The sequence below is a fragment of the Strongylocentrotus purpuratus genome, unplaced genomic scaffold (assembly GCF_000002235.5).
Source record: "Strongylocentrotus purpuratus isolate Spur 01 unplaced genomic scaffold, Spur_5.0 spur5_scaffold_5, whole genome shotgun sequence".
Lineage (NCBI taxonomy): Eukaryota > Metazoa > Echinodermata > Echinoidea > Camarodonta > Strongylocentrotidae > Strongylocentrotus > Strongylocentrotus purpuratus.
Window position 1 is genome coordinate 43,297,551 of NW_022145611.1, and position 21,224 is coordinate 43,318,774.

Sequence of the window (21,224 nt, forward strand, 5' to 3'; positions counted from 1 at the left end):
TACTACGATAGAGTATAAAATAATGCATAAAGCCCTTTGAACTATAATCGAAGAAAAAAATGCATTTTCATTGTTGTATGAGTGCAATTATATGTATATTTAACCAAGAAAATCATTAACAAAATTGCATTTGCATGAGCTGTTATTGCTATCGAGATTTTCACCTTGTATAGAGGAATATAATATAGATGTAATGTAATGTAATGTAATGTAATGTTATTTAATGGACCAAAGTCTTGAAGTAAGAAAATAATTAATAAAATTGCAGTTAAATGGCTGTTACTATTGATTTTGGCTACGTATATAGAGAAGACAAAATAGAGTGTAAATTTGGCCTAAAACAAATTGCGTTTGAAATTCCCTTGACATTTTCTTTTTTTAATTAAAAATATTAAAAATTAAACACGAACATTGATCTGATTCCAACCCGAGAATTATGATACAAATGTTGCTGAATAATTTCATATACATTTATATCATGTAGTTGATAGGTATGTCTTATGGGTCTTATTATAACGTAACGGTGCTATATGGTTGAATAAATATAAGATATCCAATAAATATTTCTTGCACTTTGACCATGGATGTAGAGTAATCTGTTCTTAATAGGCGTAATTAATTTGGAATGACTATTCAGTACTGTTCATGAATGAAGACATTTCATTACAGATATCATAAGGGTTTCAACTTTATTCCAGAAATGATCATTTAGAGAAACGTCAAATTTGGGATACATATCGCAAAGCAGCTCCGGCATTGTTATACTTCATTAATGTTCAGGAAAACCATAGAATTAAAAACAGTTTACATAAGTTTACTACATCTAACTCATTTAGTGGAGGATCGTATTGTGTATTGCATACTGTGAGTTAGCATTACGAATGTGAATGTCAATATAAGTGTACTCTATTGTGGTATGGTATGCTCTACAACCTTTGCATAATGACATACACGCTTCACACTACAAACAAAATACAAATTTTAATCTCCCCAAATCCTTTGATATGATTAAGTCTAGAGTTTCTGAGTGGAGGCCCACGCGGTTGGTAGTTGATTAGACAAACCACTTAACCGAAAACGAGGTTAATCATTTGCAATAAAATGAAGAGATAAGACCACAGAGGAGAATCTTTGATGGCCTTTTAGACTCTTAAAACAGATAAACATCATTCTTACAGATTTTGGTAGAAGAGCTAAGTAAATAATCCAAACAAACTGCTACCTCAATAATTAAATTACTTCAAGTCTACAAATTAAAATGGGTTGCTTACGTATAGTATTCATTATGGGTTTCAATGGGAGATAATGAAAGAAAAAGTTTTTGAAGTTTTTATTGCAGTTTTACAAAACTGATGATTGGCGTATTGTTTAATGCAGTCAATGTTTATATCGGTAAAATGGATCGAATTCAACATACCTACCACTTGCCATTAAAGTGAATGGAAGAGGTCAGTAGAACACGAGATTCAAGTCTCATGGAAGCAAAGTCCAAATGACTACTGGAACGGATTTGTAAATTAAAACAATGCACATTATCAACAACGGGCCCTTGAGAAAACAGAAGCTAACAAAGCAATCAGATAGCGCTTAACCTTTTCATATCGACCGATGATTCGTTCAATGAAGGAAAAAGAATAATCTGAGATTACTCATGAGCAGAGATACTCACATTGCCAAGTACGCAAAGCCACAGCTGACAGAACTATAATAACGATGTCTTTAGATTGATTTAATTTGATTTTACTTTATTCAAATAACATTCAAACCACAACATGTATTTGTGCATACAATCCACCCCTATTATCTCTCTTCTCTAGCTCTGACTCTACTTAAGTACTTTAACCAACGTCTTTCTAGTTCTTTCAAGTGTTTTATATTTCGTCCATTTCATTTGACTCTCATTCAAATCAACAAAGGTTGACAATACATCCCCATTCTTGTGCTCCCTTTCAAATGTCAAACTAAAGAAGCACCCGAAATATCAGTTATCTGATAATTAAAAAAGTAAATGAACACCAAAAAATATGATAATCCATTTGTTGTCAGATCTTTGCTTGTCAGACAAGTTTATAAATTGTACCCCCTTCCCCCTTACAGAATTTGGGATGTGTAACTGCATAAACCAAACAAAAGCAAAGGGCAAACACTAGTTTAAGCTTAAATGAATTGAAGACAAAAAATATAAAGTGTTTCTTGTAGTAAACATGTCTTGGAAATCCGTTATCTACTTATCACCGTACAATCATAGGGATTATCACCTCTATTTGTCATTCTACAAGATCCACTAAACAGACTTAGTTAAGTCTTTTAACTGAATATTGAATCCACATTTACCTACAGTTGACAAATAGAAATCTTTTTTGGTAATACTTGATACATGCTTACACATGCAAGAATGAGATAACACAAAAGTTGGGATTTGATTATGAAATAGTCAATTTATTACATAGTTTGCACTTGCAGTAAGAACATATTACTTTATTCTTTCCACATTCCATTTAGTATAAATATCTTACAGTATATATTTAGGAGGTATAGCATTTAACCAATTTGACACAACAAACTGTTAAAATACTTTTAAAAGTGTCACAAAAATAATGTTAGTATTTTCATATCATTTCATAAACTAATGGCACTTATACAGAGTAAACATAAACTTGCACATTATCATTATCAGACTAGAAGTTCACGCTTAAAAACAAGATTTTCTAGCCATTTTATGTTTCTAAATGCATAGCTAAATTTCCCAGTGGTACATTAATTTTGTTTCAGTCATGTTTTACCAGCATGTCTACTAAAAACTTCAAGAAACAATTCTTTGATTTCTTCATGGAATCTCTCTTAAAAGATCTAGTCTACATTGAAGGGCTATGGCAAAATATGAATCTGAAATATTTGGGACACAAACATGAACAGATTGAATGAACTGATGAATGAAAAGTGAAAAAAATCCACAAACACAAAAGAAATTCAAACAGAGCCAGTTCATGCAAGAGGGTATTATTAAATAGCATTTAAAACTAAATTTTATTTGCTTGCTTGATTGAATCAACACACTCATAATATTTTGATTACGCTAACCAAAGAGAAGATAAAAATGAACAGCATGTTATCTACTTAAATGTATCTCATGATCCAAATATAACTATATTATTAAGACAGTTTGATAGTTTTGAAAAAAGTTTACAATAATTTTTTGGGGTCAAGGTATAGAATAATTGCACATATATCTTGTTGACAAATAGTGTGCTAAAACATTAGATCGTCAATTCCGCAATTGTTATGAAGTTGGCCAAGTGCCCTTCTATGTCTGTATTTAAAATGGGTACTTGATTACAGGGAATTCATACATCATTAGCACATTACAGGTTAGAATGATTAAACTTATGTATAGGAATAATTGTTTATAGATAAAAATGCCACCAAAATTCATACAAAAATGTCCGAGATGGAAGTCCATGATTTGAATAAAATTATTACATACATAGTATCAGAGTACTTGATGAGAATATGAAAATTATTTCATGTTTAATGTATTTCATTACAGAGAAAATGTTGACCCAAGATGTCACTTAGTTAAACACAAATACATATGTGAAGTATGTTAAAAAGTTTGTGACTGTATGAAAATATTCAATACCGGTACACATATACAGTACAAACAAGCCAAGACTGACGATTAAAAAAAAGCAATCATTTGTAATTCCATTTGAAGGGCCTTCAATTCATGACACCTTTGGTATGCCAGATATAAGTATATCAACAGAAACGTTACACAAATCTAGAGTTGTAAGCAATATTTTATTCTTACTTTTATTATACAAAAATATTTCTCACACACATCTTTTCTGTTTTGATGGTCTCCCAAATTATAGACACAATTCTCTATACCAAAATTAAAACAAAGAATTTTGATTATTTCACTACCATAGTACGATTGTGTTTTTTCTTAAGTAGATTCAATAATTCATGATATTTACACAAAACAATTAAAATTGGCACTCAATACATGCAATCCATGATTATACAGAGAGATTCAGATTCCCTTAATGACACATATATATTAAAAGATTAAACGTCGCCATAATAAAAAGGGACATCTTTAATTACCTTATTTTAATACTGAGAAGGTTGATACAACACTGAACCAATTTCAACAATCTTTTTTTCCCCTTTATTATCATCAATCTGCTCTGACACATATAGGCATTGAAGTTTATTGTATTTTTGAACATCAATTACTCTTTGAGAATGATTTAAAATTTTGAGGAAAATACATTCTGATTTTGAAGTTATAAGCCAAGGTGTTTTACTGTAGTACAAATATTCATGTAATTCCTGAAAAGTACAGTGATATTGTGGATGGTCTGTGAAATATTTCAGGTCTATCTACAGAGATACGTATGTAAAACTATTCCCATTACAAATAAGATTACTAAGATATCAGATAAAACAGAAGTATTGATATGAAGAGGGCAATGAAACACATAACAGGAAAAGATACCTTATGCAGTAAAAAAAAAGAAAAAAAGAGAAACATAGAGTAATTATGTTGTAAACTACATAATATGTAGCATATTGTGCTAAAGAGAGACATTGAAAAGCATAAAAGAGATAAACAAAGGGGTGAAGAAAGGATGATAGTTAAAGATAAACAATTCAAAATCTAAAATTCAAAGAGAAAGACGGTTACATAGAGAGAGAGGGGGAAGAGAGAGAGAGAGAGAGAGAGAGAGAGAGAGGGGAAGGAGGGAGAGAGAGAGAGAGAGAGAGAGAAAGAGAGAATTCTAATTTTCACAATAATTGTCTATTTAAAAAGATGTCATGGAACAAAACAAAAACTAACAACATTCAAATGATTAATGTAATCACATCTCTTTGAATTTTACTTGTAAATTATACTAACAAATATTTTAATTTAATTCTAACGCTGACATTTTCATGATTAACGAAAAAATGATTGAATTGATCATAAATACACTAACATTGAAAACTGACTGATACTATAACAACACATCCTCTAGATGGCAGCATTCATCTTCATTCTTTCTTTGATGTAAGAATGTGTAAATACAAGACCACACACAAAAAACCCAATGGATGTACACTACACTTCATACGCACTCCAACCAGAGAGGGGTGTATATTTAATGATTGAGGTGTAGCGAAAAGTTTATAAGATTAATTCTCTGCCGCCTCCTCTTCTTCATCCTCCTCCTCCTGCTTTGGTGAGTCTCCGTTACCCTCTTTGATCTTCTCTAGTTCCTCAATCTGTGAGATAATCTGATGATGCTCCTCCAGGAGTTGATCTAACTCAGCCTGCTTCTTGGCTTGCGATTCCTGAGGTATAAAACACAAACAAAAAGATTTGTGTCTTTCTTCTTCAACAATACATGATTTATCATATCAGCACAACAAAGGAGACATACTGGCACAACCAATTACTGGTAGATGAACAGCATAAAAAGGACATCTTGAACAAAGAAAATTAGAAACCGAAATGAACTAAAAAATACAGGATACATTTGGTATGTGACACGATGACAGTAATATAATAATGTCTTCCTTGAATTCATTTGAGTTCATATAACTTGGGGACTCTGTTCTTTGAATATATCTCCTTTCTATTTGTCATTGAATTCATATTTTCCTCATCTTTCTTGTCACAGAAATATGGAGGATAATACCATTCTTCGATAAGCTTTGTTATTAGAACATCAAATGCTAGCAATATTAATATAACATTCAATACTCCGCTGACATTGATGTCCACAGGAACACTGAAGAGGTTCATCTGATTGGTGGTGTAACATTGAAAAATCATTCTCTTTCTACAATCACTAAAATATTATTAACTGTGTAAAGTTACAATACATTGTGCTGTATGTAATAAATATAATATATATATAAATCTTACCTTCTGTTTCTCTGCCACTTCATTTGCACTTACATCAACTTCACTGCTTCCAGTTTCTGGAATGAAAACAATAAAGAACAAAACAAAGATCAAATTATGACAGCTACTGTTACCACTACAATTTCTGATAATATTTGTTATAAAATTTTGTGCTGAATATAAATTTTTTATTCTCATTCTGAACCCTACAATGAAAACATGATTGAAGTACCTGTATGTTGCATTCCTGCTTCTTCATCTAAATCCATAGTATTGATCTGACCAGTATCATCCTCCACAGAGATAGTAATAGACAAACTGATCATCTCCCCGATGGAATCCTTGCCCCCTAGAGTGTCTGCTCCACTCTCCATCTCCACACTGTCTCCTGTTACTGATGATGGGAATTCCCCTCCGACAGAGGTGCCATTAGGGAAGGGTGTGGTCCCTGTGGTGCTGGATGCGGTGTTGCCTGGTATGTTACTGCCGGGTAATGTGACGACTTGATGTCTCTGACTTAAATCTGGAGAGTCAGAGGGATGACAAAAGGGAATGATACAAACCTCTCAAGGATAGAACCATTCTTTTCAAAATGTGGAAAATAATCTCCAAATGTCAAGAAATTAAGAGATTATGACACAATGAGAGCTCAAAGTTTTGTAACAAAGGTTTGGTAGCAAAGTTTCTTATACATCATGAACAGGTTTTAACCTCTTTACCAAGAATAGCATGTGTTAAGACACCATAATCCTCAAACCCTGAGATAAAGTCATCAGGGACAGAACAATCATCAAGCAAATATTCTTTACACAGATCAATGAAAGTAGGTAAGTTAACTTAGTGTAGATAATGCTTGCATCCTTCAATGCATCTTTGAGGCATTTTAACTCATCTCAATAGTGATCTGTCAGTTTATGACAGGTTCAGTGACCAAATCAGAATTTTACATAAAGTGTCTCTCCAAGCACCTCGGTCTTGAGCCATCCGTTTTATATAGCTGAAATTCATGACTTCACCAATTATCATCGAGAGCTCCTGGATATTCCCCTTTATTCATGAGTTTTAGGAGACTTGTCGTCAGTCTTGAGTATTAATTTATCCATACAATACTCATATAACACTGTGTCCGAAATAAATTACAGTTTGAAACTGTGATACAAAAGGGTTAATATACAATGGGGATATTCAAGTATATCTCAAGTTGATAAGAAGTGGCGATGAGCCTACCTGTTGATCTAAGTTCAGTCGGGTCAATCTCAGACATTCTGTTAATATCTACTGTAGATGCCACTGGTGTACTTGCTGGAACATGGAAGTTTTCCTATCAATGATGAAATGATTGTCAATCAGATAACATTACTAATGATGTAATCTCTGTTTGGCTTCATATTTATATGAATATAGTCAAGGATTATTTCAATGAATAATTCACGCTCGAAAATACAAATTAATTTATGTAGAGTAGAATTTACAAAACCTGCCTTTAAAATGTCAAAGTCACATGGAATTTCTCTAAGATCTAGGGGAAGAAAACTTTGAATACAAATTTTTTTGAAGTAAATCAGCTGAAACCTTATGTTTTCATGTAGGAATGAAATCAAGACTGGACTTATGATTAGAAATTGATTGTATAAATCTTTTTTTGTAAAATTACAACAATAAATCCTAAAAAATGTGTAATTCAATAGAAGCTTCAAAGCTTTGATGAATTAAGCAGTGTTTTGATACTAATAAACAGAAAAAGGAGGTAATGAAAATAAGAGTCTATACCTTTATCATATAAACTGCATCTGAATCAATAATCTTTATATTGCTATGAAGGCTTGGTGGGCGTATCCCATCTACACCATCAGGAGGTCTATGATTGGCTAGTTTTGACCCTGTTGTTCGACTGCTGTTTGACCTTGATATTGACCCTGCACCTGGAGCTGCCAGCACTGCATCCGAACCTCTTGAGGTAGCACCTACATAGCAGAAATAGAAAATTGTTAACTAACAGAGTATAACTGAGTAACCATAAAGACTTGTAACATTATCTTTAATTTATTGGAACTTGGTGCTATTCTTATTCACTTTTTTAGTACATCCATAGTACCTACATAGAAACATAGCTGTATTGTTTTTTCTTTAATCCATATATTGTTTGTTGCTGCTGTTGTTTCTTTTTGATTTAATACAAATAGTAGCATACATTTCTATAACCCAAATCACCAAAATGAAAACATAATTTTTACTGATATGAAAGCCAATCTCACACAAACATTTAGTAGATGTACTTCATTGTGCTCCCTCAACCTTATCAATCAAGAAGAATAGCATACACACAGTAAAGGAAGTTAAGTTCTCATCCAACATTTTGAAAAGCGATCTCTTTGACAAAGACATCATCACAATGCCAAGCATGACAACTCTCAATAGAGAAACAAAGGGCAAAGCATATGACAAAGAGTTCTCATACACTTACAGCCAATCTAATATAGTGTCCAGTTTTCAATTAAAAACTAACACCCTCTCGTCTCACAGACACACAAGTGGAAACAAAAATTTGATACAAAAGGATAAAAGGTTTTAATCCATTAAAAACCACTGTGCAAATCCTTCCTTTCTTCTAGAGAACTGCTGTAGAAAGTGCAACTGTAACCACTCCCAAATTTGATACGAAATCAGGGTGCAAAACAGAAGAAACCTGAAAATGTAAGGCCATACTAATAATACCTTGGAATAACAACAAGTTGGGAGTTTGAGGGATAAGTTGAGAATTACCCAAGCTATGTGAGATGTGATACTTGATAGAATGAAAACAAATGAAAACAGATTTTGATTAAGATTGAAGGGTTTGTTTACAAGATACCATAGGAGGAGGTCAAGACAGCCTGCTGTGGGGGTCACACCACACCTCTGGAATTCACTGTGTTTACATCAGGGAAATGGAAGTGGTCCCTATTTGGATATTTCTTACCACTTCGGGATACAACTATTTCCATGTAGCAAACTTTTGATACAAATTTTAATGACAAAAATAGCCAAGAGGAAAAATGTCAATACATTAGGCAAACTGAGAGGGGAAAAGGCAAATTCCTTGAGTTCTTTTTGTTGAAATATTCTGAGGGGAACAAAAAATGTGTCAAAGAAAATAAGTATCAAATTGACAATGGGGACTTGAGATATTAATATAAAAATATAAAATTGTTTACATCATTATGTCTTTTTTAATGTCACAGGTTATCAAAGGTTAGAAATGATTCTTGATAAATGTTAGCTAAAATGACACTAACTAAAGTTTCAAATGGTAAAGACCCATTTACATTTTTTTTATAGAGCTAACACACACTGTGGATAAATTAATGTGAATATGAATGCAATGTCTGTAAACTTTCCTTCTCTTTAATATTGTCTGTTTTGAAAGTCATCTATCCTCCTAGGAACAAACTTCATATCTTTCTTTCTTTTTATCTTCTAATTATGATTTAGCTTTTGCACTCTAATCAATAAATGAAAGCTGTTGATTAAAGACTCTCCAAATAGACATATATCAAAGATGCTATTTTGTATAATTACAAAAAATCTCTTACGTCACAAAAAGAAGTATAAGAAAATATATTAATGGGTCTCCTTTATGTCGTATTTCCATCAAATTACAGCTCCATTGTTCTATGATTATCATCTATAAGATATGCTAAATGAAGGTAATCATATAGATGGATTCACAGGCACCTTGACATGGTTCTTTAGTGTTTGTTCGTTTCTTGGGGGTCAGGGGACATTCTTTTTTTTTTTTAAATTGATTCTTCAAAATTTAGTAGAATAGCTGGTTAATTTATTAGGTAACTATAACACTATTCTCAATTCTGTCAGACACATAAAGAATGAATTTTTCACATCAACATCTCTAGCATTTTCTACATATTTTCATTATTCAGTGTGTTTTAAAACCCGGATCATGGACAAATTGTTGGCATGTATACCTGGTAACCTTGATAGTTTGACCCTGTTTCCACCTTCATCAGACGTCTGAGGCAAACCTTTACTGCTGTAGAAGTAAGGTGCTGGAACAGGTGGACGGCTAGCACCATGGGGGGATGAAGCAGTACGATCCCTGGGGTTGGAATACTGCACCACTGAATGAGGGTGCTGAGGACTACGGAAACTCCTGCAAAGAAACATGGTGAGATGGTCAGGTGGATAAGTTACCTGACTGTGGATTCCAAGGTACAGGGTTCAAATCCCTATCACAGCTCTTACCCTCAGTAGCCACACTCCACCCAGGTGAGAGGTAGGATTACTCCTTGAAACACACTGTGCGCTGATAATGGTTGCCAGAGCTAAAACTAGGGTAATAATTTCCTAAGCTCTTTGGAAGTGCATAGAGAGTAAGGGAAGTTATATTTAATGGGGTATGTGCTTCACAAGTACAGAATATTGTGATTATCATAACATAAATTAGAGATGTATATACATGTAATACATTTGGGCACAAGTACAATTCTTTATTATTCTCCTCCATTCATAAGCAATGTTTTTCCATATGAATAATTAAATTTTGTCATTTGGAAGTATCTAGTTTAAATCAAGAACACACAGTGGAATACAATTGCTGTATTTACTGTACACTGAAACAAACAAGTAGTACCACTACAAAAAAACATATCCCCAAGGCCACCGTAATATAAACTGATAAAGCAGCTGGTATTCAACCAATAACATCTTCAAATACAGATTATTTCCTTGGAAACACCAGAAAATCAGATTACCAGGACAACTGCTCACCAATCAACCATGCCAGATTGTGACGTCAAGAAAGGAATACAGCATCCTGACTAAAATAATGCCTTCAAAAGAGAGGAGAATGCTGCTCTTACCTTATAAGTAATGGTGTAGCTCCATTGCGTACTTTATTCTTTCTATGTTTCCCACCTGGTGATGTTCCTGACGCCATTAGATTATGTACACTTGCTGGATTACCCTGCAATGAAAAAATAGAAAAAACAGATAAAGCATTATCATCAATTCATCTTATCGAATGTCTTTGAGTTTGAGGCATATCACTGAACAGAGAATGCAGTTATACATGTGTGCATCATTAGCTCAAAGTCAGATGGATAAGAAAGCAAATGATTGCTGATTGAAATCTTGTACGATCGTACAAGTGAAATCATCTACTTCAGAAGTTGTTTATTTCATACATTCAAGCAGTAACAGCATAGACATAGACATATAATTTACAATCCACTAGTAATCTAAATAAATACAAACAACTTTTAAAGGTATCATATGAGTTTGGCTTATCACTCAGCAATGTTTCTCTTTGTCTCACGGTGCCATTTCTATCACTCCTTGCATTTACGGAATATTGTATTCATTTTCATCCATCATGCACATATTCTAAGCATGCAACAACTTCAAGAACAACCAAACAAATGAAGTCTACTCTCCTTACATACATGTTGTTCATAACTCAATCATAGCTCCCAAATCTTCTCCTATGAACCCATCTCTTCCTAGCTGTCCACTCACCTTGCATATCTTCTTGTAGCATTCAACGAGCCCAGCTAGATTCTTCTCACTCTCTAGTTTAGAGGTCAGACTAATACTATCCAACATGTTCTCAATGACATCTGATTCCTGAGTTGTCTTATCACTGCTGTTCCCGCTCGAGTTAGAACGAAGGTCTTCAAAATGGGTCACACCATCGTTGGATGCTGGAACACGACTACGAGCTGATTTTCTGCATGATTTAATAATTATAATGTTTCAATTAGGAATTCATATGTCTATCAGGAACTTCTCAATTTAATTCTTACTCAAGATTTGATTTAATAAATATATATATCTGTGGAGATTTATGAGCTATTACTTTCAGTGAATACAGACTTTGTATTAGACATACCTCATACAAACAAATACATTTATACCAAGCCCACATTATATTACTCATATTCAAGAAATGAGATGAAGTAGGTTGAATAAATTTTTTCAAGATTTCACTATCCGCAAGATTTGTTTCTCTGAACATTGTTAAATACTCCCCCAAAAGTGCACTCTAACATTTATTCATCTAAGTGTTCCTATCCTGCATTTTGAATAAAACTTATAAAAAAAGATATGTAAAGGGGGTAGTTCTGCTAGATGGTGAATTTGTTCTTTCTTACTTACCTTGTGACAGCATGGTAGTCTGGTTTAGGGTTTAGGATGTGAGGTGATGGTCCATGGTATTCATGACGAGGCACTCTCGCTTTGGCTCTCTAATAAAAGAAAGAGATGAAAGATATGATCTGAGTGGTCCATTTGAAATGATTTATATATGACAATTGGTCTTTTAATACATGGGATAGGTTTTAATGACAGTTTTGAAATTGAAATGAGCCTCAAAACTTAAACTGCCCATCATTTTGCCGACCACATTAATTCAAGTGACATGAAACTGTTTTTAAAAAGGCTTGACAGACAATGAATTTCAAACACTGCTTGAAAGCATGACGTCCATAAAAAGAATTGAAGAATTTATCATGGACGATGAATTATGAAATCTGAACAAACCTGTTTTTTTAGATCTTAAATAAAACAACCGCTTTATTTAGTATGTACAGGTATAACAATTTTTGAGTCTTTAAAAAATATAATTTTGATCTTTCAACAACAAAAAAGGGTCCTGCAATATATAATTAGCCAATGACTAAAACATAAAAGCTGGGATTATTGTCTTCAAAGCAGTAAAGGAGAAAATAGTAAACAGTATGAGGGCTTTAAGTGTGCCCACAGATACTATGCAGGTCTACCAGTATCGTTCTTTTCTTCAAGTGTGTTACTAGGATACTAGTGAGCACCTCATCTATAAAGCCTCTTGGATGGACAACTCAATTACACAAGATTACAAGCTACCTCTCTCAACCATTTCTGACCTATAGTCCATCAACATACATAGTTCTTCTGCTTGAAATGTAACAAGAATTTCCTACTGTAGAAACAGAAAGCAATAATCTACCGGTACTGAAAAATAATGTGTGCAATCTTCAACCTTCTCTACTTAAAAAATGTAATATATTAAGAAAAGGAAAGTTCAATTGTTTCTATAATATCATTTTAATATCATTCCAACTGAGTCTCCCCACACATAATATGGGGGGAAAAATAAAGCACATTGTCCTTTTATAACTTGTACCAACGGTATGAGGTTTCTTCAGTATCTTTCTTTTATCCTCTAAACATTACCATCTCAATTTTAAAGCCTTCAATACCTTTCGACACGTACTCTAACATTTTAAAACATTATATCCTTCAGTTCTTGCCTGTGAAACTGACAAGGTTTGTATATATCATATTCATTCACCACCCAGGAGCAAGAGATCACTCAGTGCAATCAATATAGCTCTTACCTTGATAGGGAGTGGTTGAAAGGCTTTCGCTTCACCTCTACTCCTCACCATCAGGTCTTGTCTGTTCTGCTGCTTGGGGTAGGGTGGGGTAGGAAGGTGCACCCATAGGGGCGGGGCGTAAGGTAGGTTAGGGGGTATATAGCAATAGGAATGAGATGCAGGAGGTGGTGAGGAGAATTGAAATGGATGAGCCAGAATGTTAGGGGAGAGGAAATCGGAATGAAAATCAGAATTATCATCAGTGAAATATGGCTTCACAACATCGGTTGTGCTATCGACAGGTCCCAGACCTATCTTCCACGACTCTTGTGTGGCTTTTCTCTCTTCCACCATCTCTGATTTCAAGGCATGTTGGAGCTTTCCACCAAACAACACTGCAGCTTTGGAATGTTTTGTGAGAGATTTTTCACCCTTATGTATTCTGTTACTGGTAACTATAATATTAAGTCTTGTTCCTAGTTCTGAATCTGGGTCTAAAATTGGAACGGATCCCACTTGCCATAGTCCCGTAGCACGTTGACCGTCTCCCCCCTTTGTTCCCTACAGAAGAGCACATAGCCAAAAGGGTTAATTTCAAGATTATCCTTTGAAACTCTTTGACTGTAAACAGATTTTATCAAAAGCTTGCTTGAACATTGTGTGATGAATTTCAGAATGCATATACACCTGTATACAATGCAAGTGCTTTGGTTTGACTTTTTATGTTTTTGTTGACAAATATGTTTTTCAACGGATTAAATGATTTCAAAAATTCAGATAGTAAATGTTGAAAAAGACAGCTCATTCATCAGCTTTCCAATCTTTATTTCAAACCTGCTTTCTGCACCGAATTCTAGGCATAGCTTCATAGAAAGTTCAAGAAAGTGCAAGTTCAATAATAGATTGAAATTGCAAGCCCTCAGGCTGACAGTATAGTATGCATTCAAACAGTAAAGCTGGCAGGAAATTAATACAACCGCCAACAGTATGTTCGCCTACGTTTGAAGTTACTGAAATGTCATTGTTGATGCCTACATCTGATAAATTGATGAAATTCCCTCACAAAGGGAAGTGCTCCTGGTGGTTATCAATGTCAGAACAAGTAAATTTCAAAGCGAGCAATCCAAAATATAATACTCAAATATAAAACCCTTTTAGCTGTCAAGTTATGTTCAGTAGCAAGGTAGTGGAAAGAATAACTTTTAAAAAAATCTATCATTGTTCTAAAACACATCACACCTTCCAAAAGGGCAACTGGGTCTTTACAATAAGTTTACTATATATATACATGTATGTAGCAAGCTTTACTTTAAAATCTACAACAATATATAACAATCTGAAGGCTTTACATGCTCAAATTCAAAGTTCAAACATGTGGTGTCAGATTTAAAAATATATTATTAGATAACTGATATCACCATTTGTACTAATTTCTAATGGAATAGGAACCAAATCCATGGCATCATGAGTCCAAGCTGACTCGGGTACACAAATTATAATTGGTTACAGCCTTCTGGTATGGAGAAAGAGAATACAGGTGGTACACCTGTCTTGCAACAACATATTATGTACATGTATCATGATGTATCATGATGTGCAATTGTCTAGGTACCTACCTGTCCCTGATACCCTGGTTGTGTTCTTGGTTGATAGACCACACCCCTAGGCTTAGCTAAGGGAGGGATCCGCTGCTCTCGAATCTTGTTACTGGGAACTCCATAAGGATCCTATACATTGCATGGCAGAGAAAAAGTATCATTATTATTAACATCTTTATTTCAATTGATAGCCTGTTATAGATATGTAGCTTTTGAACTTGCATACATGTATAAGAAGATAAAATAATTAACTCTCAAAACAAACAGAATATGTAGGCGCGCACACACACCCACCCACATGTAAATTGATTTCACTAAATCTCATCTCACACATTGATTATCTACCCTATGAATGCATATACATGTATATGTTTGTGTTTGGGGCATATGATAGACATTGAATACAAGAAAGATCTGGTAGAGAGATCAAGCAACATTATTTGTTATCTCAATCACTGTAAAAAAAAGGAGAATACATACTACTAAGAGAAAGAAATATGTCACTAAAACTTTATTTAGACTAGATTTTCACCTAGACAAATGCTTAGTTTAATAACATAATAATCATATGATAAAGTTTACCAACAAAATATATGGTGTTTTAGAACTGGGACAGAAAAAAAGATATCAGTTTAGAAATCAACATTCTACAAAGTACAAATTGAAAAGTCAAAAGCCTTTATGAATACAATTGCTATAAACTGCTAAAATGAGCATGATATTTTTACAAGCCACTGCTGCTCAAAATTCAGTGTGCTGTGATTCTGTTATGGAAGAAGGTCATATTTGATATAATCTTTGACCTCTGACTGGTGACACATTAACTGATTGACAGCCATCCAGGGGGTAATATTGTTGAGGGCATGCTGTGATTATTCTAAGCTTTGAAGCTACACAGTGACTAGCTTGGCTGGACCTGAATAATATTTGGTATATTATATGTACCTCTTGCAAGCTTTCACTTTCCTTTTCTACATGTACTGTACAGTGCTATGAACACTTGAGGATTAGGTCAACCATCTTACTAGAGTTTATGCAAGGGACTATTATGTTTAATTTTTAATACAAAACAGACATTACAAATTATTGTCATGCCTACAAAATGTAGACCCTCAGTATCCATTTTTTAACATGTGTGCCCCATCTCTTTTTCAATTTTAACTTGACACTTCAAAATCTATAAATGCTAAATCAGGTATTTAAATACTTTTGTATTCAACAGGCTTCACTCTGATTAATATGTATGTATAATACTTGAAAGTGAGATATGGAGGATAAAATAATGGTGCTGTATCAAACCAATATCATATTTCATAACAAGATAATTATGAATAAAAAGTGGTAGATGTACAGATAGGCCTATACTGTTTTTTCTTTTTTGGTTACAACAGTGCTAATATAGGGCTAAGTGTAAAACAGCATATGCCAAAACTAAGGCCTAAAGTAGGTAAAATATGCAAGCACACTTTTGGAAATCATTCATATTGTGGAACTATTTATATTGTACTTGGATTCCCATTTGATAATTCTTTACACTATAAATTTTTAAGACATAAAATATATCAAAATAACAGTGGACCCTCTTTTAGCATTTTGTTGCTATGCAATTATTGAGATACTGGTAGTCGGGGGCAAAGATTAAGAGGTTTACAACCTCTAGAACCAACACTATGCCAAACAAAAGAAGATCATCAGTATACATGTACATGTAGATTGGACAAAACATACAAATCCTGCCAATTCATTGTGAAATTCATACTAAAATCAAAGATGTCTTTTACTCTTTTTCAGTAGGCACCAAAACATTCAAAAAGAAATTAGGTTCTATGATCAGTAGCGATGTGTCACTTTTTTCAATACAATTTTATTTGAAATACATAGTTTACATACATGTATACAAAACATAAAATTGCAAAAGAAACTAATAAATACAGAAGAAATACAATTTTAATTATAATGCAGTATATTCTTCAATCATATTCTTCAAATGACATTACTTGTTTGATATGCATGTAGTTTTTTTTTTAATGTTTTTTAATTTGTTAAATTATTGTATCTTTACCATCTTGTATTGCCCTGCACTCTGGTTGATAAGAACATTTGGTGTAGACTTATTGTAGGCCTACTCTATTTACTGATCAAGCAAAGATTTTTTTTAAGGCAAACAAAACCAACAATAATAACCACCACCAAAAAAAGTCCACAGGGAAAAACATGTGCAAATGCCCACTAAAGCAAAGCAAAAACAAAATACACTATGAAAAGAAGGAAAAGATAAAAAAGAATTAAAAAAAAAACTTTGTATAAACTAAGAGAAGACAATATCTCATATTTCAAGATATCTGTCACCCGATATCAATTTGACCAGGTTTGTTTAGTACAAACAAGCTGGCTATCAAAAAAAAGCTGTCATTAATCACTTATTTATCTCGCACAATTCTTGATCTTCGCACCGAACAAATATGAGAAACAAATACAGCATATGTACTTTGTCCCATGTGTACACCAAAGGTTTGATAATAAAGGGTTCATTTGAGCATTTTTCTTTTTAAACTTACATGTATATTTTTCTGTTTGATTATAAATGTTTAATTGATATTGATTAATTTACAGACATACCCCTAAACTTAATTTTTCAAGGGTATATTTAATACTATATTTTGAAGATTTACAAGTTCAATATATCACTTGTTATATAATTATAAGAGGTGCTGTATATACATGTATAACGATCTCAAAAGTTTAACATATATTGCTCGACTATCAGCAATAAAAGTAAAGAGATCTGAATAGTGTACGCCCATCGTAGGAAGTGCCAAATACACAACAAAAAGGTGATGTCCCAAGAAAAAGATGAAATAGTACAAAAAATAGATGTACTGGTGTCACTCATGCCGCAGTATACCCACATGAATATTGAATAAGTTTTTTTTCACTTACATTTTGATTTGATTCTGTAATACACTATAAAGCCAAAGTAACAAATATGATGGTAAAATCAATGTCATACTGTATGTTACATTTAAGAACAAAAATATCTATGATAGCTCAATTACTAGGACTTTGAGTTAAAATCTGATTACATTACTCTCCAAATGATCCATGTATGCAACATTTCTATGTGTACATGATACAATATGCAGAATAATTTTTCTATTGATTTGTCCAAAAGCTGACCCTTTCAAGTTTCAGGAGATTTCATACAACATCTTAAGACAAAGTCTTACTATATAAGTTTACATACGGTACATATCAAACTTTATAAGATCTCAATTCAATTGAAAATGAAAAAAAATTGACTACACTATTCAGTTTCTTTTAAAGCAGGAATATGAAGAACTTACCTGGGAGAGATAGACACCCGTCATATTTCTAGGTGATTCCCTTGCCTGATGATAGGGCCTTCTGACTGGCAGCGCACTGTAGGTCAGCATGGTGCTAGAGTTGGCAGGAGGAAGATCTGCATTGGGTTCCACACTTTTCATCATGGCAAATTGGCAATACAGCTAGGTTGGAGGCATGAAGAACAAACTAACTCAAAGATCACTACCAAACATATGTGAGCCCAGAAGAATATGTGAAGTTATTTATGGAGTATGTGCAGTTAGCTGTAAGCCATGCATCCCAAAATATAAAGGCATCCTCAAATACAAACATATATCCTCAGAATGATGCAAAAGGACCAGAATAAATCTTGAGTCTCGAGTACAAGATACCAATATCAAAGGTAGAGCAGTCAATCATTCCTGTTGGTGCACAGCGTCAAATCCAAAGTGGTGATATTCAATCCTTGCTTTTACGCCTCTTTCATTGTGCCGCAGCTACCCTAGTGGATGAATACGATCTGAGCTGATAATGAATAGCATGAGAAACCTGCTCCTGAGTGATGTCGCTCTCTCTGTGAAGAGGATCTTTGCCTCCAAGCATCTAATTTCTATTGCTGCACTGAAACTCACTTTGTGCATTTCTCTTTTATTTTTTTTTTCTGTCAGTGTTCTTGCTTCTTTTCCCCCTTTCTTTATGGTGTTGTGTTATTCTATTCTTGTATATTTGCCTCCAGGTTGATTGGAGTGGTTGCCGGAATCTCAGAGATCTGATGTCAGTTTCATATTTACAAGCAATTTTCCAATGTTTTTCACATATTTCACTGAAGCATCATTCTTGTTCCCTGGGACCTGGAAAAATACAAAACATTATGATTTTCTTTACTTTGCTGTTTTATTATTCAAAAATTTAGATTTCAGTCAGTGAGAATAAATTCATTTCATGTCAGTCAACCACATTAAGTTGATAATCCACTAAATAGCATTTTGTTTCAGACATGCTAAAAATCGTCAAGTAACAATGTTGACAGAGCAAATTCATGTTTAAAACTCAAGAGGGAACTGAATTTCTTAGTATACACAAATTATATTTTTGTAGAAAGATATTATTCACAATGTGCAAGTGCTTCAAGGTCCCCCCCTCCTCACTTAATATAAGCAGTAAGATAAAGATGACAGTATTGGTATGAAAGCAAATAAACTTAATCAAATTTCCCATTATCTAGTCTTGTACAAATATATCACACAGATCTTCGCTTTTATGATCACTCTCAAACAACGATGTACAGTATTCTAATTCCATTAGCATGGAACCAATAAACTAGAATGGGTTTTAATCTGATTAATTATTGTTTCATCGTCCTTGAAGGCTGAAACAAAGTTACAAATTTGTTCAAAGATATAATAATAATGAAAATAATAACAGAAATAATAACAAAAACAACAATGATAATAACAAAAATAACACAAATAATGGTTATGATAATATTAATAATAATAATTGTAATAACACAATAACAATAATAATAATTACAATAATAACAATAATGATAATACTACTACTACTAATAATAATGATATGATAATAAAACTAATGGCAATTAAGAAGATGAAGCAGATGAAGCAAAAGAAGAAGAAGAAGCAGATGAAGCAAAAGAAGGAGAAGAAGCAGATGAAGCAAAAGAAGGAGAAGAAGAAGGAGGAGAAGAAGAGGGTTTACATAGAGCCTTTTCCAGAGGATAAAGAATCAAGGCGACAGTACAAAAGTAGGCAACTCAATATTTTTAACCTTTACGAATTGGGAATTTATTTATTTCAAATCAAACAAATTCAGCCTTGTGTATCTCTGATGAATATACATCATCACACTTGGTTTTGATGTAAATTATAAGCTGTAATTTGAAGGGGAAAAGGGCAAGCATCCTTAGCAACTCTACCATTTTCTTAATATAAAACTTTTGTAATTACATGCCACTTATTTTGTTCCTTATATTTTTCTTTTCCATTTTTGGGGTCAGATTTCATCAAATCATTTTTGTAAATGTCGGTCAGACATATAGACCTAGATGGTATTTCTTTATATGCCTCTGACTGGAGTGTACATGTAGAAAGAAAAAAAAAGAGCTGATGTTTGTGTAACAAATTGACAATTGGTACCACTTACAAGCAGAACAAAGAATGCTCTACTAAAATTTCATGATGTCTGAGGCGCGGCTGAAGTAAACAATAAAATAAATCTAAAATGTACAATTAATCTAGACTCTAGACTAGATCTATATTGAATACCCAACCTAAAATCAGATTTATTTACAATTGATAATGGCATTCCTAAGCATTTTTACTCCATCAGGAGTGTTGAGCTGTGTTATTTCAGATTCAGAACATGCACAACTGCCATATGAAAATATCAGAATTCGGACAGAGATGCAAAAAAGTAGACATTAGTCTAGACCTAGATCGATCTAGATCTATGGTCTAGTGATTTTAGTTTTACAGTTTTAGTCTAGCCTAGACTCATCAACGCTTTACACTATCATGAGATACATTATCCTCCTAAAACACAAAGAATTTACAAATTTAGTGCGCAGACTTTATCAATTTATTGCCTCTTAACACTAGGGTTCGGGTGAGGCTTCTCTAAAAATCAGTCACTCCGATATTGAATAAAGGCTGGCTGGCCACCTATCCGCCACCGTGGTGGGTCCCGACTCGGCGGAACATCCAGGCACACGTCACCGTCACTGGAGAAGATGAAAGTTATAACTTTTAACATTTCTCGAGACGTTTAAGATTTGGTAAATTTCGTTAAAAGCTGATACAATACAAATAATAACCTGAATACATTCTCTCTTCATTTATCTCATTACAGCCAGTATATATCATAGCTTTAAACTAACATAAAAAGTTACAAAAGTTTGCACCTTACCCCATCGTCGTTCTTGGAGTCGTCGCGCACTCGCATGTACTTACGTTACCGTCAACATGTACAGATTGGTTTCATAGCATAATGCCTAACCAGCACATAGCGCATTTACATGGAGTCGGACATTTACCG

The 21,224-nt window shown here is 33.5% G+C and overlaps 1 protein-coding gene across 2 annotated transcripts; it reads right to left on the minus strand.

Moving 5' to 3' along the window:
* Positions 1-2,418: 2,418 nt before the first annotated feature.
* Positions 2,419-21,224, minus strand: LOC100890554. 2 transcript variants are annotated; one of them, XM_003725687.3, is made up of 13 exons: positions 21,096-21,224; positions 18,191-19,021; positions 14,865-14,975; positions 13,270-13,338; positions 12,050-12,138; positions 11,411-11,621; positions 10,756-10,859; positions 9,862-10,046; positions 7,667-7,860; positions 7,124-7,217; positions 6,129-6,419; positions 5,918-5,973; positions 2,419-5,340 (listed from the first exon to the last, which is right to left on the minus strand). In XM_003725687.3, the coding sequence occupies exons 2-13, from the start codon at positions 18,332-18,334 to the stop codon at positions 5,182-5,184; spliced, it is 1,707 nt and encodes a 568-aa protein (XP_003725735.1). In that variant the 5' UTR covers positions 18,335-19,021; positions 21,096-21,224; the 3' UTR covers positions 2,419-5,181. The 2 variants fall into 2 exon arrangements, with proteins under 2 accessions (XP_003725735.1, XP_011671251.1); XM_011672949.2 differs by having other exon boundaries at positions 21,091-21,182.